The 24,350-nt window shown below is 44.1% G+C and overlaps 1 protein-coding gene across 1 annotated transcript; it reads left to right on the top strand.

Annotated features, from left to right (window-relative positions):
• The first annotated feature begins 3,034 nt into the window (after positions 1-3,034).
• LOC131018672 (uncharacterized) lies at positions 3,035-6,624 on the top strand. The gene is made up of 3 exons (XM_057947386.1): positions 3,035-3,162; positions 5,142-6,090; positions 6,187-6,624. Exons 1-3 carry the CDS (start codon positions 3,035-3,037, stop codon positions 6,622-6,624), a joined length of 1,515 nt encoding a protein of 504 aa, XP_057803369.1.
• The last annotated feature ends 17,726 nt before the right edge of the window (positions 6,625-24,350 follow it).

Below are 24,350 nucleotides of genomic sequence, written 5' to 3'. Positions count from 1 at the left end.
AGCTATTCTTTATGTGCTATTTGGAGTTAATTTATTCCTTGGAGTCTTGAATGCGAAAAGGGATTTATTAATCTACGTTTATAGGTGGTCGTTAGAGACGCTTGTGAATAATATAGTGATCTTTCATCAGGGTTGGATTAAAATTGGTAATTGAATCAATAGGTTGAATGCATGTAGTTGATTAGTGAAAGTACATCCCTAGGGTCGGAATTTCTTCACGTTTGAGTTAGTTATCGTTATATGCTCTTTAGATTTTATTTTATTAATTTCAGTTCGTAAATCATATTCATCCTTGTTTTGCCTGTTTACTGTTAGAGTCTGTTTAGGAGATAGATAAAGTAATTTCGTTTTACAGTCTCTGTGGATACGATACTCTGCTTGCTATTTATGTGCTACGATTACACCGTGTAGTTGCGGTATTTTTGTTGCTAATAAAATAGTGATCAGTCCCCGCTGGGCTTGTCCCCGCTGGACTTGTCCCCGCTGCTCTGGCCATTCCTCTGGCTATTCTTCTACTCTGGGAAAAGCGACGGGGACTCCAGTTTCCAAAACCAGAATTCTCCGTCCTTATCTCGCCTCGATTCTCACTCGTATACAGACCTAAATCTCTACCAATGTGAGCATGCTGTGATTATTCACGTTCGTCTACGTTTAAAGCTAAAGTTCTCGTCGTTCATCAAGGTTCAAGTTGTAGGTTCCACTAAAACGTGACTTAACATGCTTTTTGTTCATTCGTTTGCATCCCATAAAACATGATTTCCGTGAGTGTGATTCATGCTGATTGGAGTAGCAACAGAGGTCGAAGGTTACCTTGATATCTCGCGTGCTTTGGTTGGGTAAAGAACGATGGTTTCTCTCTCGCTTTTTCGAGCGTCGAGGTGCAAACTGAAAATGAATGGCTGCTGTTCTTAGGCCGAAAACAGGTGGAAAGAAACATGGCGAAGGGTGGAAAATTAAGTCGAGTTTTTACCTTGTTAAAGGCAGTAGCAAGAATCTCGCTCTACTCCTCTTCGTGCAAGGCGTCGAGAGAGATGAAACTTCTTGCTGTTGCTGCTGAAAATTCTAAGTGTTGAAAGGAAAAAGGGGTGGCTCAAGGATTTGAAGGGTGAATTTATAGTTGGAGCTCGGCTGATGTGCACTTGAGTGCCGAAAGAAGGGCATTGGTTGGTACTGCATGGCGTGAGGCCTTTCGATTGCCCAGCCAATGGGAAGAGCTGCTGCTGCAGTCTTGACGTGAGGCCGTTCGGCTGCCCAGCCTATGGGAAGGGCTGCTGCTGCAGTCTTGACGTGAGGCCTTTCGGCTGCCCAGCCAATGGGAGGAGAGCTGTTGCTGCAGTCTTGCGTGGGAGGCCTTTCGGCTGCCCAGCCAATGGCTGTTGCTGCAGCACCTTATCCACCTTTTCTATTCTCTCTTTTTCCTTCTTTTCCCCAATTATGACGTTGGCAGGGTAGGGTGGCGTGGATGGTGATGTGATCTAAGTAAAATCCTTCAGTGTTGGTTTCCCTGTATTTGAAATACTGGTTTCGCGTTTCTGCTAAAGTCGGTAAATGCTAAATTAAATCCGTAGATTTAATTCGTTCGTCATTCTAATTCTTAAATTAAATCTGTAGATTTAATTAGCTTCAAAGTCAGAAATAATTCACGACTTAAGTAACTACATGAAATAAACTCCATCTTGATAAATAACACAACTTTGCTAAGTTGGTTATAACTTTGAATAATAATTATTCATCGACTCAAAGATTCTCGTCGCGATCTTAAACACGCGAAGATAAATAAAAATGCATACTGCTAGTGTAGTGACTCTGCCTCCAAAATACGTAATTCAGAAACATAGCTGAAAACATAAGGTGCTTCATTTACTGGCAAATAGATAAATAAACACGCAATACTGGAATTAAATACTGATAAAAGAGCGGGTTGTCACATGAAGGATCAGCATTGCTGGCTGATTTCATTTCTGCTGCAGGCGATGAGCAGAAAGGTGCATCCACTTCAATGACACCGGCTTGGTTGTCTCCAACTGAGGTTGGTAGAAAAGTTGAAGGCTCAGAATTCAACTGACTGATCGGATCAGTCATCAGTCGTCCAGAAGAAACAAAGTCAGCTGCAGATTCCTCTGGTGGAGGAGTGTCACATGCAGGTGCTTCTTGGGGATCCTGGCGATGTGGCGATTTACTGGGTAAATCAGCTACACATTCAGAGATGGAAGGCTCTTCAGAAACTTTAGAAGTGCCAGCATCGTCATTGAATGGAGTGGGATGCCTGGACTGATTGAAGGAATCCAGATAATCCATGGCGAATCTATCAAAACCATAGATTATATCCCAAACTTTCTTGATTTGAAAAAGGCTGACCAAGGACGCCTCTTCCATTTCAAACGAGTCTTTGGCTTGAGTACTGTGAAGACTGTTGACCTGAGGGCAGGGTGCCGTCTTCAGGAAAATGTAAGTGAGAAGTCTATGAAGGTTTTGATAGACTTCAAGTGATGTATCGAAATCACCAAAGAGGCGTTGGAGGTGATTTGTTGCATCACGTTGAACTTCTGACTGCAGTTCAGTGACTGCTTGAGTTTTCTCAGTCAAACCAGTAGGAGCTGGTTTAGGGATCAGCTCCATAACTGCTTTGCCTTTGGATTTCGGAGAAATAGGCTTTCTGGAGGTAGTTTTTGGGATTGGCTTGGAGATATTCTGGGATGTCTTTTGGGGTAGGGTGGAACGAGAACGACGAGGCACATTTATGTGAGTAGTGGGATTTGGAGTGGGAGATTCAGAGACATCTGATGCAGAGGACTGGGGCGAAGAGATATTGATTACCTTCATGTTAGGAGAAAATTTGGGTCCTCCTTTTGCAGTTTTGAAAAGTCGAAGGCTGTTCGAGAACTGAATCATCTCTGGCCAGTACAAATTGCGGTGATGTCGCATTCCACAAATGATGATCTGGGACACCCTGTTCCCTTGTCGAACCATTGTTGCAGGTCTTGTGTTGTGCGCTTCGTTGTAGAGCAGTTTCAGATAAGCTTCTTCTCAATTGATGGCTTTATCCTTCAGAAGGGCTGCCATCACATTCTTCTACGGTTGCGAAGCTTTGTCAAGGGTGCCTGTTGCCCCTATCCAGCATTTCTGGATGATTTTGCTTAGCATCGTGTATTCAGGCAGGAGGTGAGAAAGAGTAACAGTGCTCTCCGTTGATTCAGTTTGCTCTTTGATGAGCCCAGGTTTGTGCTCTGTTTTTATGTTTGTTTTTAGTCTAGATCGAGTCTCTTTCCGTGTGTTTGTGTGGTTTGGTCGCCTGGGAGGGCATAGTTCAATGACAGGAACCAACTTGCGGGAAAGAAGCCAAAATGCCAGAGAAATAGAGTATCAGAGGATTCGAAAAAGGCAGAGGAATCATGGCCACCAGCGGAGTCGGCTCTGCCAGAGAAGTCCGCCATGCAAGAGGAGTCTGCCAGGGCAAAGGAGTCCGCTAGGGCAGAAGAGTCTGCCAAGCCAGAGCGGAGACGATTCCTCTGGAAGCCAGCGGGGAAACGATTCCTCTGGAAGCCAGAGCGGAGATCATTCATCTGACCGCCAGCGGGGAAGCAATTCCTCTGGACGCCAGAGCAGCCAAGTCAGCCAAGCAGAAGAATCCTCAGAACACTCCAGGGGTCGGAAGCGCTGCCACCTCTCGTGAAAGAGGTATGCGCCAGAAGCAAAGGGATTGTGGAAGCAGGATTTTCCCTTATGTCAATAAGTACCGCACGAGAGCTGGCAGGCGAGAAAAAGAAGGAAGGAAAGAGAAGACAGAGGTGCAACAGACGGGCGAGGAAGAAGTGCAAGTGGGAGTCCGAGAAAGGCAGAAGGCAGTAGCTATCCAAAAGAGACCGATAAGGCCAAACCACAGCCTTATCCAAAAGGAAACATATCTTTATGAAGATTAGGTCTGAAAAAGGATACGCATCTCCATGATTGCATGGATCCGGCCGCAAGTCATGGGCTGGGCCTTCAAAACCCTAATGACTCCTATAAATACCCGAAGAGCTTCACAAGTTAAGTGTGCTGATTTTCCGTCTAGTTGAGCATTATTTGAGAGTTAGACACTTAACCCAGGCTGTGGGCAATTTCCTAGTACTTTACCGTTTTATGTTTTGCACGGCATTTTCGGCCGTAGGTACTTTGATTTTCATTTAAGTCATTTCAATTCCAGTTATGTTTCCTTTCATATCTTTTGCTTGTGTTATTTACGTTATGGTTGGCTAAGTTTATATTCTGATTTGGGGTAAGATGATCTAAGCATGGATGAATAAACTCGAGAGGTCTAATTTGGGCATAACAACTATATGAGCATACTCCCGATACACTTGGTTTGATTCCAAAAAGGTTGTAACAACTTGGTTAATTAATTGATCACTAGTTAACTAGGAAGTTCTGACCACAAGTAATACTTTGGGCAAAAGGCGAGTTGCCATCGACCTCCAAAATAGTACAACTGGTGTTGGAGCCGTGACTGCTGTGAAATATCGGCGTAAGAGTCAAGTGGGTCTATCTAGTTCTTAAAGCATTCTGGGCAAAGCACAACTAGCGATAGGTCATCGCAGAGAGCGTGGATGTTGTCCGGGGTAGTTGATTTCCATTAGCTGACCCTTCTAAGGAATCATAAACTGAAAGGATAGATTGGGCAGGGGTTTGTTGTGTGCGTGACGAGTGACAATAGGGGCACAACAATTCTTATGCCTATAACCACTGGTATGTGAATATAGTGATTAATCTTTGCACCAATGATCGAGTGTCAATTCATGTTTAGTGATTCGAACCCAAGTCAGAATTGTTTTGTTATTTGATTTATCTACTTTGTTATTTCAGTTTAGATTTGATACCCGTTCTGCCCATAACCACGTTTTGGTCAGAACACTGCAGAAAACAAAACCTTTTTAGTGACACCCTTTACAGGAGAAATTACTGTTCAATTTCCTGTGGATTCGACTCTGGACTTACCGCTAGCTAGTCTAGTTGTGGGCACAGGATTATTTTATTTGCACGAAGCTCAAACGACAGCTCCGTCAAATTGGCGCCGTTGCCGGGGAACTGAAAGCGCTAGTAATCTCTTTTGTGATTTTTTTTGTGTGAGTTTTACCTTCACGTTTGTGCATGCGTCGTACCAGGAGTGCAGGTAACGAAGATCTTTTGTTCCACGAGGATATCGAAAGAATTGCTCGAGAGAACAACGCTGCCAGACGCAGGGCAGAACAAGAGGCACAAGCCAGAGAGAGACAGTTAGAAGCAGAGAGACAGAGAGCAGCGGAGAGAGAGATGGCGGAAAATCCAGAAGGGCAGAATGATAACGCCAACAAAACTCTTCGAGACATGATGTTTCCAAGCAACCTGAACCTCCGGCCCTCAGCCATAGTACTGCCGGAGATCACTGGAAATTGGGAGCTGAAGCATACTCTTATCCAGATCCTACCCAAATACAGTGATATGCCCGGAGAGGACCCTCGAAGGCATTTACAAGATTTTGAGATGGCATGTGGAACGGTGCGCACCGCTAGCCAAGCACTTGGCGAATACATCCGACTCCTCACTTCTCCGTTCTCTCTGTTAGAAGGAGCGAGGGAGTGGTTGTATGATTTACCCGAAGGAAGTATCCGAACATGGCAGGAGCTACAAAGCAAGTTTTTGGAGCGATACTTTCCAGCTGCCCGGATCCAGAATCTGAGGACTCGAATAAGCAATATAAAGATGGGATCAGCAGAAGTTTTATATGAGTACTGGGGAAGGTTCAAGCAGATGCTGGCCAAATGCCCACAACACCAAATACCGGATCATGATCTTATTAGGTATTTCGTGGGAGGACTCCGGAGGCAAGATAGGCAATGGTTACACGCTGCATGTGGAGGATCGATCTTAAACAAATCCGCAGCGGAGGCTTTCAAACTCATAGCTGACATGGCAGAGGAATCGAGAGATGAGGAAGGAACTATAGTCAGGAACCCTCTGACGCCAGCCACCTCTGCCCAAGACGAAAAGTTGGATAAGCTATGCAACATGTTCGAGAAGTTTATGACGAACCAAGGAGCACCCAATCAGGGAAATCCCAACATTCGGAAGCCTGTGAGGGCATGCCAACTCTGCATGGCAACTTCACATGCAACCGATGAATGTCCATAACTTTTCGAAGATGAAGAGCTTAATGCCATTGGGCAACAGCTAGGAGGAAACAATGGAGGGCAGAACCAGAAACCTTTTGAGCCCTACAGACAGCAGTGTAACAATCAAGGATGGAGGCAGCATGAGAACCTTAGGTACGGCAACAACCACTATTTGGGGCCAAACCAAGGGCAAACGAGTAACCTACCACAATACTCGCAACAACCTCAACAGGCAAGAGGATCCTCCTTATCAGAGCTAGTGCATCAAATGGCTCAGCAACAAGTGAAGTTCCAGAGTGAGACCGAAAAATTCATAATGGAGACAAGAGGAGGAATGCAGAATGTGAACTCCCAACTATCACATCTTGCCCAAGCAGTTGCCAGACTTGAAAGCAAACAAGGGACACTCCCGTCCCAAGTGGAGGTGAAGAAGGTGAATGCCATGACGCTCAGAGGAGGAAAGGAACTACCCGAAGTGGTGACAGAGAAAAAATGAGAAGAATCAGAGATTAACGAGCAAGTCGGAATGGGATCAGCAGATGAGGAAGAATTGGCCAGAGAGAAAGAGGCAAAGCGGAAGGCGATAGGGAAAGGAAAAGAGAAAGCAAACCAGACCGAGCCCATACTCCCTTTCCCAGGCAGAGCAGCCAAGGAACAAGAAAAAGAAGAATTAACCGAGCTGGTCAAAATCTTCAAGAAGGTGGAAGGCAATATGCCCCTTTTGGTCGCATTACGCTCTATGCCCAGATGTGCGAAATTTCTCAAAGAACTCTGCACTAGGAAAGTCAAATACACTGATGATGCGAAATTTCAAGTGGGAGAATCTGTATCCGCGGTCTTACAAAGAGATATGCCGATAAAGTGTGGAGATCCTGGGATGTTCTACATTCCTTGTGTGATAGGAACAATGAAAGTGGAGAAAGCGATGCTCGATTTGGGGGCATCCATCAACGTTATGCCCTTATCCTTGTACCAGGATCTGGAGATAGGACCGCTGAAGCCCACCCGAGTGGTAATCCAACTGGCAGATCGATCAAGTGTCTACCCAGAGGGGATATTGGAAGACGTGCTGGTCAAAGTGGAGGAACTCATCTTTCCAGCGGATTTTTACATTCTCGACATGGGGAAGTCAAAAGCACGAGATCCTGTAATGCTTTTGGGCAGACCATTTCTAAAGACTGCCAGGACTCGCATAGATTGTGATACGGGGAAGCTAACATGTCAGTTTGAAGGGGAAACGGTAACCTTCGACATATACAATGCCATGAAGCATCCAGCTGATACAGAGATGGTGAGAAGTGTCGACATGATCGAGAAAGTTGTTGAGGAGGTTTTGCCTATAGCAGCATTCAAGGAGCTATATGACATAATAATCCAGAATGCCATAACAGAGGAGGACTTGCAAGAGGAGCATTTGCAGGAAGCGGTGAAGGAACTAAATACGTGGAGCACAGAAGTCAACTACACTGAGGCACTGAAAATCCCAACCTTGAAGGAGGAAGACCGACTGGTACCTTCGATCCAAAGGGCACCCAAGCTCGAGCTGAAGTCTCTGCCCAAACACCTCAAATATATATTTTTGGGCGAGGATGACACTTTGCCCGTGATCATCAACTCAAAGTTGACACTTGAAGACGAAAACAGAGTTAAGATGACTTTGGGAAAATACAAGGAAGCAATTGGATGGACTCTAGCCGATATAAAGGGAATAAGCCCCACCGTATGCATGCACCACATATTGTTAGAGGAAGATTCAATTCCAGTCAGAGATCCCCAGAGGAAACTGAATCCAGCTATGAAGGAAGTAGTGATGAAAGAAATACTCAAGCTATTGGATTTGGGCATAATATACCCAGTATCCGATAGCAGGTGGGTAAGCCCAATACACGTTGTACCCAAGAAGTCGGGCATACAAGTGGTGGAGAATGAATTCCGAGAATTGATTGCTACAAGGTTGCAAACCGGTTGGAGGGTGTGTATTGATTACCGCAAGCTCAACCAGAAGACGAGGAAGGATCACTTTCCTTTGCCCTTCATCGATGAGATGCTGGAAAGACTTGCGGGGAATCAGTATTTTTGCTTTCTAGATGGATACTCAGGCTACATGCAGATTTGGGTCGCAGAAGAGGACCAAGGCAAAATGACGTTCACTTGCCCTTTTGGGACGTTTGCCTACCGGAGGATGCCTTTTGGGCTTTGCAACGCCCCAGGCACATTCCAAAGATGCATGATGAGCATATTCTCAGATCTCCTTGAGAAATGCATCGAAGTCTTCATGGATGATTTCACGGTGTATGGGCAAACCTTCGACTCATGCTTAGCAAATCTGGAGAAGGTGCTGCAAAGGTGTGTGGACAAGAGCTTGGTGTTGAACTATGAGAAGTGCCACTTCATGGTCAGAGAAGGAATTGTGCTCGGACATGTAATATCAGGCAGAGGAATAGAGGTGGACAAAGCAAAAATTGAAATCATTGCCAAGCTACCATATCCAACTAACATTAAACAGCTACGAGGATTCCTTGGGCATGCTGGTTTCTACAGAAGGTTCGTGAAGGACTTTGCAAAAATTGCCCAACCTATGACAAGGCTGCTACAAAATGAAGTGGAGTGGAATTTTGATGAGGATTGCAAGGAGGCGTTCCAGATCTTGAAGAACAATCTAATCTCCGCACCCATAATACAGCCCCCTGACTGGGGAATGCCTTTTGAGATTATGTGCGACGCCAGTGGATATGCCATAGGGGCAGTGCTTGGGCAGAAGCGGAGAAAGGAGAGTCACGTCATCTATTATGCCTCGAAGACATTCAATGGAGCTCAAATCAATTATTCCACGACAGAGAAGGAGATGTTGGCAGTGGTGTTCGCCTTTGAAAAATTCAGATCTTATCTGCTTGAAGGAAAGACCACAGTCTACACCGATCATGCGGCTCTGAAGTACCTTCTGGCCAAGAAGGAATCTAAGCCCAGGCTGATTCGATGGGTCCTGCTACTACAAGAGTTCGACGTGGAGATAAAGGACAAAGCTGGAGCACAGAACCAAGTGGCTGATCATCTCAGTAGGATCGTGAGGAAGGAAGAAGGGGAACCAATCAAGGAGACGTTCCCGGATGAACAATTGTTCTATACCCAGGGAAGAAGAGAAGATTCGTGGTACGCTGATTTGAGCAATTATCTCTGCTCTGGATATGTACCCCCTGGGTATACTTATGCCCAGAAGAAGAAATTGGCCAAAGATAGCAGAGAATACATATGGGACGACCCATACATGTGGAAGCAATGCGGAGATCAAATGCTTCGGAGATGTATTCCACAAGAGGAGCAAGGAAGCATCCTAGAATTCTGCCATTCGAAGGAGTGTGGGGGACACTTGGGGCATAAGAGGACTGCAGCTAAGGTTTTGGAGTGTGGTTTTTATTGGCCAACAATCTTTAAGGACAGCTACACCATCTGCAAGAATTGCCCACAATGCCAGCGAGAAGGGAACATAACCAGGAGGAATGAAATTCCCATGATGCCCATTATGCCCGTAGAGATCTTTGACATTTGGGGAATGGATTTCATGGGACCTCTTCCCAGCTCGAGAGGAAATTTGTACATCCTACTGTTGGTGGATTATGTCTCCAAATGGGTGGAGGCAAAAGCATCACCAACGAGTGATTCAAAGGTAGTGGTGAATTTCTTGAAGACTAACATTTTTTGCAGGTTTGGTGTACCCAGAGCAATCATCAGCGACCAAGGATCCCACTTTTGCAATTTCTCGGTCGAAAACTTGTGCAAAAAGTATGGAGTCCAACATCGAGTTTCGACAGCCTATCACCCACAAGCCAATGGACAGGCCGAGCTTTCAAATCGCATAATCAAAACGATTCTGCGAAAGACCGTTGGCCCAACAGGGAAGGACTGGAGTCTCAAGTTGGAAGATGCCTTATGGGCATATCGGACTGCATATAAGACTCCATTCGGGATGTCACCATATCGAATGGTGTATGGCAAGAGGTGTCATTTACTGGTGGAATTGGAGCACAAGGCGTTCTGGGCAATGAAGAAAGTAAACTATGATTGGGACAAAGCAGGGCAAGCAAGGAAGCTAGAGATTCAAGAGCTCGAAGAAATCAGGAGGGAGGCATATGACAATGCTGTACTCTACAAGGAAAGAATGAAAAAGAGCCATGATGCCTTGATCACAAGCAAGCAATTCAGCTATGGGCAAGAGGTCCTCCTGTACCAGACACGGTTCAAATTCACAAAAGGCAAGCTGAGTACAAAGTGGACCGGCCCATTCATGTTGAAGACCCAATTCCCAAATGGAGCCGTCGAGATCGAAAATCCAAAATCTGGGAAAGTGTTCAAGGTGAATGGACAAAGATTGAAGGCCTATTATGGGCATAAGCCCGATGCTGGGGAAGAAGTGGATCTCGACCCAGCCACAAGCACCTCGGATTAATTGAAAGGTACTACGTCATGCCCAGGACGATAAATAGGGCACTGGCCAGGAGGTAACCTGGTATTTCCGTTTAGTTTTTCTTTACTTTTAGTTTGTTTCGTTTTTCGTTTTTTTTGTTTACCTAGGAACCCGGTTATGCCCACAGCTGTGGGCGAGTTTTAGTTCCCGCCTTCGCGGAAGTATGAAGTTGTCTTGCAGAAACAGGGAAGGAGTTATGGGCAAAAGGACAGTCGACGGAAGAAGCAATGATTCCAGGGCAAAAGGGGGCTCTCGGGCAGAACGCGGCTGAAACCACCAGACGCACGTCACATCAAGTGACAGTTGTCAGCCCTTTACATCCCCCAAAAACCCTAAAAACCCCTACCACGACGTCATTCCCCTAATTAGCCAACTTCCCATAATCACCACCACTTTCCCGACCTTTCGAATACCAAAACCACCATCAGCCACCATGGTATCCACCAGACCCAAAAACAAACTTAGAGGAATACCCGACGGAACAGAAATCGACCTTACCGGAGAAAACCCCTCACCGTCAAAACCAAAAGCACTGAAGAAAACCCCACATAAAGAACCATTTCCGATGGAAACCACACCTACTCCCTCATCCAAAACCCCAGCGCTAACCGAGAGCCCCTCGTCGGTAGACGAACATGCAATCGAGCAACTCACGGCGAAAATCGATGTCCCTACTCTCGGCGACGGAGACCAGCATGTAGTTGAAGGAGAGAGCAAAGCGACACCGAACAAGGCGAAGGAAAGCAAGGGAGAGCCGTCCAAGAAAAGGCGCACCACAGCTGTCCAGAAGAGGAAGAAGCCGGCAGCCAAGAAATCGGCCACGCCAGCCAAAGAATCATCCACTGAAGGAAACGAACCATCTGGTTCGGCTGCAGAGAGCGAAGAACAGGGAGATTCCGGCGAGGAGCAAGAAGAAACTCCGGCAAAAAGGAGGAAGAAGGTGTTAGACCCAAACCCAATCCGAATGATAAAGGAAGAACCGGCATCTACACCAAGGAGCAAGAAAATGGCGGAGAGAGGGATTGATGTGCCCAAGATTCCGGATATGGACGCACTAAAACCCCTGGGCATAGTGGACAAGGTAAAGGAGTATTTCAACAACATCGGATGGAAGGAATTCTTGGATTGGCCAGGGCACGCTTACGAGGAGGTGGTGAGAGAAGTATTTGAATCAGTGCAGGTGGACATCAACCAAGCCTGTGGTCCTTTGGGCATGAGTTTCTCCATGAATGGGGAGATCAAAGACATGTCCGTGAATGAGCTCAACCAAAATCTTGGGATGATTAGGCTTAAGGATCTGCAGAAGAAGGACTACAAAGAGGCGAAGAGAGGAATCCCCACATTCACTGCACAGGAATTGGATGAAATGAGGGCAAAAATAGGAGATGGAGGCCAGTTCAGAACTCAGAAGGTTAAGGGGCACAGGATTCGCGATTCAGCCCTGAGGGTTTGCCATCGCATTCTCTCGTACTCCCTCTTCGGAAAGCTCGACAGCGGAAATGCTTTGTCCAAGAAGGATCTCTACATCCTGTGGGCTATGCACAGCGGGGTGAGGCTCAACTTTGGGGCCTTTCTGATTGAGCACATCGATTCCATAATCAGCAAGCCAAGTCAGAGGCTTTCCTGCATTCAATTCACCACCGCTTTCGCCGAGATGAATGAGATTGAGATTGAGGAGGGGAACACCAGAATTGAGCCTGAGAAGTTGAACATCGAAGCCCTGATCCGCATGAAGGACGTCAGAATGGATCGGGGTATTCCCAGATTTATCAATCCAGATGAGAGGGAATCTTCAGCAGCTGAAGCCCAAGGACCAGTTGAGGAAAAAGGGAAAGAAAAGGTGGAGGAGCCAGAATCGGAGGAGGAAGGAGATAGGCTGGATAGGATTGAGAATAGGATAATCGAGACCCAGATAGCACTGGCGGCAACCCAGAAGGCCCTCCTGGCCTTTTTCAAGCATCAGGGGTTCAGGTATCCACCTGCACCTGCTCCTTGAATTCTACCCTCCCTAGGATGTTTAGTTTTTAGTTTGTTTTGTTTTGTTTTGTTGCGTCTTCTTGTTTTGCGTTTGATTGTTTGTGTTGGTGTTTCTGTTTTTGTTCGTTTGTTTTTAGTTTGTGTTTTCCTTGACCCCTTCTACACACCCACTTTGCTCAAAGCAAAGTGTGTGTGTGTGGGGGGCCAAGACGTCTGTTGTGGTTTTACCAGGTAATCCTTGTTCTCACACCCTTTGCCTTAAGGCAAAGTGTGTGAGTGGGAGGGAAGACCTGGTATCCTTTTTGTTTCAAAGTTTGTGTCTAGCATGCTGTACATTCGAGGTTTCTTAGTTTGTGATGCTTTGAAAGTGCAATTTTGTGAGTGAGATTAAGCAAACTCTATGCCGTATGTAGTTGAGGACGATGGATAGAGAATTGGGCACACCTTGTGAGGATTTGAGATTTTAAATTGTTACTTTATGCCAAAACAATTCTTTCTTTCATTGTGTGAATTTTGACATCTTGATTAAGGGGAATGCTAGAACTTACCTTGATTCTTGATCGAACCCTGTGTACACAGTCTAGGTGTATTAAATGATTTAGGCATTTTTCTTTCTTTAGCCCACAAAGCCAAACTGACCAACCCTACATCTATCACTTGTGAACCCTTTTGAGCTTAATAATTCATTTGAATTCACTTATAAATTTGCCTGGATTTGAGCCGTCCCGGTCAAACTGAACTTAAGGGCAAAAGAAGGGAAGATAGTGTAGTGGATCCTATGGGCAGGACTAGTGCAAAGAAAATGAAATATGGGAAATCTAAATCCCAAAACAAAGAAAAGTCCAGAAAGAGAAAAAGAAATGAAAAGAAAAAGAAAGAGAAAAAGAAAAAAAAAAAGAGAGGAAGAATAAAGGGAAAGAATGTGCTTAGGCCCGTAAGAATAGGCAAGGATCAAAAGAATTTGGGAAGTAAGTTGCCCAGAATGAAGTTCAGTATGACCTTAGCCTCGTACCAAAAATCCTCACCTTATGCCTTAAGCCACATTACAACCCATGAAAGACCTAAAGAGATGCATCTAGGACTTTGACAAAAGGGGAAGATATTAGAAGATAGGCAAGCTTATGGTCAGAACCCAATCAAGATGTCTGGAGTGTAAACACGAGCCTAAACACTTGAGAGAAAGAGTGAAATGGGAGGAACATCCTTATGCCCACAACTCGATCTTGACTCAACTGATGGCAGTTTTGATTGTTTGATCCAGCTACTTGTTGTTTCTTTTGATCTTCATTTTACTATTGGACTGAGAGAGTTTTAGCATGCTGTGTGTTTTCGTTTTTTTTTAAGTTTTGTGTGTCTTTTTCATTCGTGTCTGTTTCCTGGGCAAATTCATGCGTGCACGCTTGAGGACAATCGTGTTTAAAGTGTGTGCGTGTGATGAGCCCAGGTTTGTGCTCTGTTTTTGTGTTTGTTTTTAGTCTAGATCGAGTCTTTTTCCGTGTGTTTGTGTGGTTTGGTCGCCGAGGAGGGCATAGTTCAATGACAGGAACCAACTTGCGGGAAAGAAGCCAAAATGCAGAGAAATGGAGTATCAGAGGATTCGAAAAAGGCAGAGGAATCATAGCCACCAGCGGAGTCGGCTCTGCCAGAGAAGTCCGCCATGCAAGAGGAGTCTGCCAGGGCAGAAGAGTCTGCCAAGCCAGAGCGGAGACGATTCCTCTGGAAGCCAGCGGGGAAACGATTCCTCTGGAAGCCAGAGCGGAGATCATTCCTCTGACCGCCAGCGGGGAAACGATTCCTCTGGAAGCCAGAGCGGAGATCATTCCTCTGACCGCCAGCGGGGAAGCGATTCCTCTGGACGCCAGAGCAGCCAAGTCAGCCAAGCAGAAGAATCCTCAGAACACTCCAGGGGTCGGAAGCGCTGCCACCTCTCGTGAAAGAGGTATGCGCCAGAAGCAAAGGGATTGTGGAAGCAGGATTTTCCCTTATGTCAATAAGTACCGCACGAGAGCTGGCAGGCGAGAAAAAGAAGGAAGGAAAGAGAAGACAGAGGTGCAACAGACGGGCGATGAAGAAGTGCAAGTGGGAGTCCGAGAAAGGCAGAAGGTGGTAGCTATCCAAAAGAGACCGATAAGACCAAACCACAGCCTTATCCAGAAGGAAACATATCTTCATGAAGATTAGGTCTGAAAAAGGATACGCATCTCCATGATTGCATGGATCCGGCCGCAAGTCATGGGCTGGGCCTTCAAAACCCTAATGACTCCTATAAATACCCGAAGCGCTTCACAAGCTAAGTGTGCTGATTTTCCGTCTAGTTGAGCATTATTTGAGAGTTAGACACTTAGCCCAGGCTGTGGGAAATTTCCTAGTACTTTACCGTTTTATGTTTTGCATGGCATTTTCGGCCGTAGGTACTTTGATTTTCATTTAAGTCATTTCAATTCCAGTTATGTTTCCTTTCAAATCTTTTGCTTGTGTTATTTACGTTATGGTTGGCTAAGTTTATATTCTGATTTGGGGTAAGATGATCTAAGCATGGATGAATAAACTCGAGAGGTCTAATTTGGGCATAACAACTATATGAGCATACTCCCGATACACTAGGTTTGATTCCAAAAAGGTTGTAACAACTTGGTTAATTAATTGATCACTAGTTAACTAGGAAGTTCTGACCACAAGTAATACTTTGGGCAAAAGGCGAGTTGCCATCGACCTCCAAAATAGTACAACTGGTGTTGGAGCCGTGACTGCTGTAAAATATCGGCGTAAGAGTCAAGTGGGTCTATCTAGTTCTTAAAGCATTCTGGGCAAAGCACAACTAGCGATAGGCCATCGCAGAGAGCGTGGATGTTGTCCGGGGTAGTTGATTTCCATTAGTTGACCCTTCTAAGGAATCATAAACTGAAAGGATAGATTGGGCAGGGGTTTGTTGTGTGCGTGACGAGTGACAATAGGGGCACAACAATTCTTATGCCTATAACCACTGGTATGTGAATATAGTGATTAATCTTTGCACCAATGATCGAGTGTCAATTCATGTTTAGTGATTCGAACCCAAGTCAGAATTGTTTTGTTATTTGATTTATCTACTTTGTTATTTCAGTTTAGATTTGATACCCGTTCTGCCCATAACCACGTTTTGGTCAGAACACTGCAGAAAACAAAACCTTTTTAGTGACACCCTTTACAGGAGAAATTACTATTCAGTTCCCTGTGGATTCGACTCTGGACTTACCGCTAGCTAGTCTAGTTGTGGGCACAGGATTATTTTATTTGCACGAAGCTCAAACGACAGCTCCGTCACTCTTTCAAAGAGAATTTAAGAGTCTTGTTGGCTTCTTCATTAGCCAGACTTGAAAATGGAATCCCACTGTTCCGTAGCTTGAACAGTTTTCTGACGATTTCGGAGACATTGAGAGTCTCTTTCTGTTCTGTGGAGAAGTCTGGTGTGTTGAACACTCTGATTTTGAAGATAAGTTCTACTGTTCAATTTGAGATTTTCGTAGAATTCTCTGACTGCATCTGAAAGAAGATATTGCGCCTTCTTGGTGACGAATGTTGTCCATTGATGTCGATCAAGGATTTTTGAAACTTTGGCGTATTTCGGCTTCCTTTTGAATGATTCGATGTCCACCGATTGTTCATATCTAATCTCTTTCTTGATTGGGGCTTCCTCCTTGCTGTCGTTCTTCTTTGTGTTGGCTCCCTGCTTGTTGTCGTTCTTCTTTATGTTGGTTCTCGCCATTTCTGATGTGTGATCTGAAAGGAAGAAAAGTTTGTGCAGAGCAATCTCACAGTAGGATGCTGTGGATTCAGGAGTTAGAAGAATGTAGCAGATATGGTGATTGTGATTAAGGAGAGAATGAGAACGTGAGTGGTGGAAATGTGAGTAGTGGAGGCCGTGTGCAGAACGTAATGTAGTGTGATCGTGGATGATGCACTGACACTAGGGCAACTGAAAAGACATGGGCGGTTTGAATTCTACGCGCCAAGTTGTTTTCAATAAAATTTGACGTCCGTAATAAATTAATGCTCGTCAGAGAAGAACCTTAAAGTAAGAGATTCAAAATGATGAAGAATATTTGATGTAATCTCTTACTGAGAATAGGCGGCGTACCCCGGAGATGCTGTGATTAGAAATGAAAAAGTCCAAAAGGGGTTTTCAGAGGGATTCAGTCATCAGTCAATCATTATTACGCAAAGACCTTATTCTCTTTATTAGTCTAGGTAAAATCTAATTTATGCAGGTTCCCAACAATCAATTAAGAACAGTCAGCAACTGACAATTTTTCAAACAGAGTTCCCCCTAAATGTTATAATCCATTATCAACAAAACAGTAGATCTCAGGGAACATAATTGAGTGTAAGCAAGAATAAAGCAGTTTAGGAACCATCAACAGTTGCAAAATGCAAGGAAATACAGAGCAGAAGAAAACATCAACAGTTGAAGGAATTTTGTCAAAACAATCTAGGGACATCTTTTACAGATAAGAATTTTAAATCAGATGACATTCCTTGACCTTCCTTAGTCCTTAGTTGATGCGGAGCTTCTTGCTTTGTCTCTTCGGAGGACTTTTTGTTGGTCCTTCAACTTGCTTCCCTTTTCCCTTCCTGTCTTCTTCTTGTTTGTCTTTGTAAAGAGACTCAGGATCAGTGCTGGACTTGGTCTGGATTTCCAGTTGCTGTTGAAGATGTATGACTGTGGATTCAAGAAAAGCCATTTTAACTTGGAGCTCGTAAGTTCCTTCTTCTTGAATGATCAGTCTCTCGTAAAGCATTTGTATTTCTTCATCAGTGAGAGGTTTTGCTGATCTTTGATCTTCACGAGCTGAGTCTTCATTTCTTGTGTTGGAATGAGCAGTCTGACGCAATGGAGACTCAGGATGGTCTTCTGTGCCCTCAGCATCATCTTCTTTCAGAAGACCTTTGGAAATCAGGTACTGTTTGAAGTTAGGTGCCCAGTCATGGATAGCATCCCAGAGATTAGTGACTTTGAATTTCTCAAAGACATCGCTTTCTAGAGTATCCATTTCCTCATTTGTGAGGACTTTGTCAATCTCCTGAAATTGAGACTTGGGCATCGTCTTGACAAAGATGAAGAAGAAGTAATTGGTGAGGTCTTGAAACTCTTCAGGATTCTGGGTAGCCATGAGTGCGGGAAAAGTGGATGTGACACAATGTTGAGCCAGCAGTGTCACGTAGTTTTTGAGAAGAGCAATTGGAGTTACAGAGGATGAGGATGCAGCCTTGATATCAGCAGTCTCTGCAAGATTCACTTTCTTGTTAAGCCCTTCAAGACAGTATTGGAAGAATCCTCTGAGTGGAGGAGCATTTTCCTCTGAGTGATCTTTATTCTTGTTGGCTGCTTGGGACTCTCTTGATTGTCGTTCCTCTAGACGATGTGGAGGAACAGAAGATGGCCGTTGTTGAGGAGTTTCTGCGTCTGGAATCTGCACTTCCTCTGAGGCTTTTTCTGCAGTTTCTTTAGGATCCTTGTTGAGAGATTTTTTAGGAGTGTCAAGTAAGATCGTGACTGGAGATGAATAACTGTCAATGTTCTTTTTGATTGACCCTCGAGTTCTGTAGTGTCGCTCAGCAGTGGAGAAAGGGCTTTCACTCATCAGACTGGTGGTCCCTTTGGTTGAGCTCTTCTGTCCTTCAAAAAGACAGATGGTAGAAGACACTTGAGTAGTGTTCTTCCAGAAGCATCGAATTCCTTTCACGTTGTGAAGGATTAGAGATGAAACTCTCGTCCCTTGACGAAGATGCTTGGTGGAATGTGATTCCTTCTTTTCTTCAGCGAGAATTTGAAGATAGGCCCTTTCCCAGTTGAATGGGCCTTCTTGCAGCAAGGCAATCAGCACCAGCTTGTGTGGTCTTGAGAGATGTCCAGGAGATCCAAGAATTCCAAATCAACATTTCTTGATCATTTTGGCGATTGGTCTGAGATGGGAATGCAGTCTTGACATGCTCAAGACATTTGTGATGTTGAGATCTGTAGGTGCATTACTCATCAGTGTATCTCTAATGAGATTTGTGGCTTCATCATTCGTAAAGAATGGTGTTGGTCCTTCAGTGGGAAGACTGAACATTTCTCTTCCCGCTTGAGAGACGTTGATGTAGACCTTTGTCGATTCTGAGAAGTTTTCGTCGGTCAAGACAGTGATTTCTGTTGTGAGATCACCAGTTGACTCATCAGTCTTGATGTTGTCATAGAATTCTCTGATGGTCGACTTGTCGAGAAGGAATTCTGGTGAGCACTGAAGGAACTTCGTCCATCCATGGCGTTTCAAGATTTCATTAATCTTGTCAAACTCAGCAAGATTCTGTAGCGCTTCAGATGTTACTACAGACTCGTAATATACTGTTTGTTGAGATACGGATTTTGCGGTTTTCGCCATTTGAAGATTTTAGAGAAAGGTTTCTGCAAAAATCTTGAAGAGAATCTTACAGAGATTGAACTGTGGATAAGGTGATGAGAAATCGAGAGGAAACACAAGTGAGAAATGAAGTGAATGATTTCTCTGAGTTTGAGTAAATCTTTTTCAGAAGATGAAGCGATTTTTGAAGAGAATGAAAAAGATCGTGCACAAGGCGGTTTCAATAAACTTTTGAAATCCGTGCAAATGAAGACGTGGCACATGGAGCAATCCGCTTGTTAGTAAAAAGGACGGGATCGTGTGATCGTGTGTCATCCATTTTAGAACGAAATTTATACGTGTCATTTAAAAAGAAGGGGAAAGTAATTCTAATGACACATCAGCCTAAAAGTAAATTTCAGTCGAAGTAAATAAAAAAGTTCAGTCATATAAACAAGTGAGTTTGTTGAGAGAAGCTTACACAGTGACTAGCACTTAGATTAGTTGTTGACTGTAGTGTAAGTTCCCCCTTAAGTGATGACTAGTTCTTCTTTCGTTACTGATCTGTCGACTGTTGTTGCACGTTCTTTTCTCGTTTCATCATCCTTCTGAACTGAAGTGTTTCTTCATGAATCACTTCTTCAAATACTTCAGACGTCCTTTTGAATTCTGTCTCTGTTTCCTCAAGACGTGCCAGAAGTTCTTGTTTCTGAGACTGAAGCATTTTCAGACTATTGACCAGTCTGCGCTCTTGTACATCCCTTTTATCAGCTTCGTCTTCATCTGAAATGTAGTGGCTCATGATGATCCTTCGAGCATCTCGCACATGATCGATCTCTTTGATGATCTGTCTGTGCTCCCTAAGGAGACTTTCAAATCTCAATCTTAGGTCTTGATACTCTTGTCGAATTTGATCATATCTGCTCGTTTCTTCTGACTGTGAGTGGGTTGGACACTGATTTTCTTCAAGGAAGATGAATCTGTCGTCGTGGTCAGAATCCAATGTACCAATCTCAAGTCCGTTGACTCCTCGAAAGTATGTGTGGACATAATCGCTGGAGGAGTCTTTCTTGATCCTGTTCATTGGAAAGAAAAGGAGAAGCACACAGGAAACAAGAAGAAAACACCGAGCATGCAGTCTCAAGATGAATCTTGAGAGAAGATTTTGATTAAGGACAAATAACCCTTAGTAGAATCTAGTTCAATTATAACCTAGTCAGAAACAGACTGTTCTTCCGAACAACCTGCTCTGATACCAATTGTTAGGTCCGGAGGGTCTCGAATAGGTGTATGGGGGGGAATACAACTATGGGCTATTTTTGACTTTCTCCTCTAAAACAGAGGGATCTCAAGATTGAGATCAAAATGAAACTTTACACGCAAACAATGACGTCTGTTGACTGAAAACAGTTTTGACCAAACAGGGTAGACGACTGATACCGAAAACTCTTCAGTAATGAGTTATCAGTTAAGTTACTGGAACTTAACTGATCCACGTAAGGGCTTCAGTCGAGTTTGCTGAAACAGAGTTGATATAAGTCTTCTTGACAATCAGAGGATAGATCAGGATCAGACTGATATCACACGCAGCGGAAATAAACTTGTGTCGTAATAGCTTCGGTTGAGCACTGACTCAACCTAAACACCTCTAGATTGACTTGCAATAGAACAAGGACATCCTAGCAGTGATAAGCTAACCCAAGTCGATCTCACAAGGAAAGTCTTAAAGGGCTTCTAGTAATATCGTAGGGAAAAGCAATAAAAGAAGCAGTAAAGGTTTTGATTTAAAAAACGTAACTTAAACTTAAACGTGAATTGAACTTAAACTCAACCTAGGCAATAATTTAAACAACTCGAATTAAACCTAACTTAAGGAATTAAATACTTGTAAATTTAAAGACTTCTAATCTAGGCGTGAAACTAAAGTGCATAATTTAAATTGCATAATTGAAAAGAAAGTATAAACATAAACGAAAAGCATAAACATGATTAAACGAAAGAAATTGAATTTAAATACGAAATACCGTAATTGTCTTGAACGTGTAATTGTGTCACACAATCACAATCCAAGAAACTAAACTAAGAACGAAATTGAAATCTAACTTAGAACACTAAAAACTCGAACTAAGAAAGCAATGAAATTCCTAAGCTTTGGATGCCAACAAATCGTAAGGTGGCGTCTAAAACTAGGGCAGAAGATTGATTATTACAATGAAAAGTATGGCCCTATTTATAGACTTCAAATTCCTAAAGATCACCATGGAAGTTGCCATGCAAAGAAGAATTCTAAAGGCAATAGAATCATGCAAAGTAAGGCAACCTCCAGCTGTAACGCGCGCTCTGATCCGGCTGAATTCGAGGCTCTCGCCAGCGGAATGGGTCGCCAGCGAAATCGCGTCCGCTCTGGCATTTGCCAGTGGAATGATGATTTCTCTGACTTTTGCGATCCCGCTGTACTAACTTCTATCCCCTCTCCTCTGACTCTTCACTCCTCTGGTGATTTCTCTGATTCCTCTGACACTTATGTTTCCAGTAGCGAATTGATTTCTCTGGCGCTTCCTTACTCGCTTCGATTCCTCTGGAACTTCCGCACTCGCCTCGATTCCTCTGGCGTATGATTTCACTGCTCTGGCTTCCGCGCGAGGTTTTAGCTCTGGCGCGGACCTTCTCGGTTCTGGTACGGGGGCTTTGCTTCTCTTCCATGCTAGAGTGTGCACAAACACACGATTCTTAGCCCAAATTCTCCAAGATTTGCACTCTTCATCTCGAAAACCTAAATCTCCTGCAAGGCATAAAATAGACCATAAAATGCACCAATTTCCAGAAGATTTAACTTAAAATGAGCACATGCAAACCCCTAAAATTAGAACAATTAGGCATAAATCAACCCCCCCACACTTAGCCTTTTGCTTGTCCTCAAGCAAAATCCATATGAATCCTAGGAAGAGATTGATTTCAACAATGCTAATTTCCATCCAAACATTCTCAAAGTCAATTCAAAGTTTTACAATCAAAACACATCTCTCGATCATGCAAGTAACTCAAAGTTTAAAAAGCAACAAAAGAGTAATGTAAGTAATTCGATCAGACCCAATTCTCCGCTAGAAGTGAATTCCCTAATGTGATCGCCTTTATAATCTATATCACCAATTTCACACTTTGTGTGCTTAAAATTTTCGACAGTTGAGCCATAATTCGTGAAATAAAAACCATTTGGATGTAATCCAAAGTCTTTTCACGTGGTTTCCCATGCTCATAGTTAGACTAGAGGAGCAGAGACTCAAAGCTATCACATTTCAGAACAGGCCAGATGTTTCAGAGCTGGCAATTTTGAAGTTGGCAATTCGTCCAATATTTTCACAAATAAGATACGATCGTAAGTAATCACAATGACAACACTCCTTCTAGCATCTACCGGACAAATCACGTTTTACTAACTTACAATCATGTTGCAACAAAACTCAAATTCTTTGCATAAACAAGAAACACATATCAACAGTAAAACAAGAATAACCACCATTCATTCACAAACCCGAAATTCGCATCGAAAACCATCTACTCTTCCACAAATTCATAAAAATTAGCAAGATTCGAGACAAAAACTAAGCATAGAAAGACTAATCTTGCCCAATTGAAAGAATAATCACAATAAAACACCCCCCCCACACACTTAAAGCATGCCATGTCCTCAGAGCACAAAAAGAAATAAGAAGAGTTAAGAAAAATGTCCCTGATTATCGGCATTGAGAAACTGAAGCATCGTGCGAGGTGGTGAAGAGGGGAATTCGCTGGCTGTGGCAGAGTAGAGAGTGGCTACGCTGAAGCAGGTCAGCGCTGGCAGAGCAGCGCGGAAAAGGGCAGCGGTGGTGGCAGCAGCGCTGGCGGCTGTATGAGAATTTCAGCGCTGAAAATAAGACATGCTCACCAAGCATCATAATATCCGCAAAGCAACCAAAACTTAGGAAAGACACGAAACACCCAACTAAAAACAAAGAAAAACAAAAACTAAAAACAAACCAACGGTGGGTTGCCTCCCACCAAGCGCTAGAGTTAGAGTCTCCAGCCCGACTTCAGATTTGAACTTCAGCAAGGGTTGTGCAGAGCTTGAGACTCCACTTCCATAGTCTGACTCTGATGCTCGTAGTATGGTTTCACTCGATGGCCATTCACTCTGAAACTCCCCTTCGTGTTTTCATTGAGTAGCTCAACAGCACCATGCTCAAACACCTCCTTAAGTAAAAACGGACCACTCCATCTAGATTTCAGCTTTCCCGGGAATAGCTTAAGTCGAGAATTGAACAAGAGCACCTTCATTCCAGGGCAAAGCTTCTTGTGGAAAATGCGGCGGTCATGTAATCGCTTCACTTTGTCCTTGTAAATCCTCACATTCTCATACGCCTCATTGCGTAGCTCATCTAACTCCTCCATTTGCAGTGTGCGCTGCTTCACGGCAGAGTCCAAGTCATAGTTGGCAGCTTTGATCGCCCAATAAGCTTTGTGCTCTATCTCTACCGGCAGATGGCAAGCCTTGCCGTATACTAGATGGTATGGACTCATCCCAAGCACGCCCTTGAAGGCAGTTCGGTACGCCCAGAGAGCATCATTCAATTTTGCGGACCAGTCCTTGCGCGAGGGCTGCACCGTTTTCTCCAAAATCCCCTTGATTTGCCGATTGCTCGTCTCGGCTTGTCCAGAGGTTTGTGGATGATATGGTGTTGCAACCTTGTGCGTGATCCCATTCTTCTTCATGAGCTTTGCAAACAACTTATTGCAGAAGTGCTTGCCTCCATCGCTAATGATAGCTCTAGGAAATCCGAATCTAGAAAGAATGTTCTCTTGCACAAACTTAAGCACCACATTAGCATCACATGTCCGCGTGGGGATAGCCTCAACCCATTTGGACACGTAATCTACAGCAAGTAAAATATATTGAAACCCATGCGAAGTAGGAAATGGCCCCATGAAATCAATGCCCCACACATCAAAAATTTCGACAATTAAAATGCTTTGGAGGGGCATCTCATTCCTGCGGCCAATATTTCCTACTCTCTGACACCGATTGCAAGCAAGAGTGAAGGTGTGTGCATCTTTGAAAATGGAAGGCCAAAACAAACCAGATTGAAGAATTTTATGTGCTGTTTTCTGCCCCCCAAAGTGTCCACCACAATGATCCTCATGGCACATTTTCAACACCTGTTGTTGCTCCTCTGCCGGCACACATCGTCGAATGACATCATCCTTTCCAAGCTTGAAAAGGTGAGGAATCTCCCAATAATAGTGCCTGCATTGAGCTAAAAATCTCTTTCTTTCCTGCGATGTCAGCTCTGGCTGTAGAATACCACAAACTAAGTAATTGACAATATCTGTATACCAAGGCTCGGCGCTCGCAGGGCTGCTCTGAGCAGCGCTGAGTTCGGCAAGGCT

The sequence above is a fragment of the Salvia miltiorrhiza genome, chromosome 3 (assembly GCF_028751815.1).
Source record: "Salvia miltiorrhiza cultivar Shanhuang (shh) chromosome 3, IMPLAD_Smil_shh, whole genome shotgun sequence".
In the NCBI taxonomy this organism is placed as follows: Eukaryota; Viridiplantae; Streptophyta; class Magnoliopsida; order Lamiales; family Lamiaceae; genus Salvia; species Salvia miltiorrhiza.
Note: the sequence above shows the minus strand (reverse complement) of the source record. Positions and strands in the feature narration are given on the sequence as shown.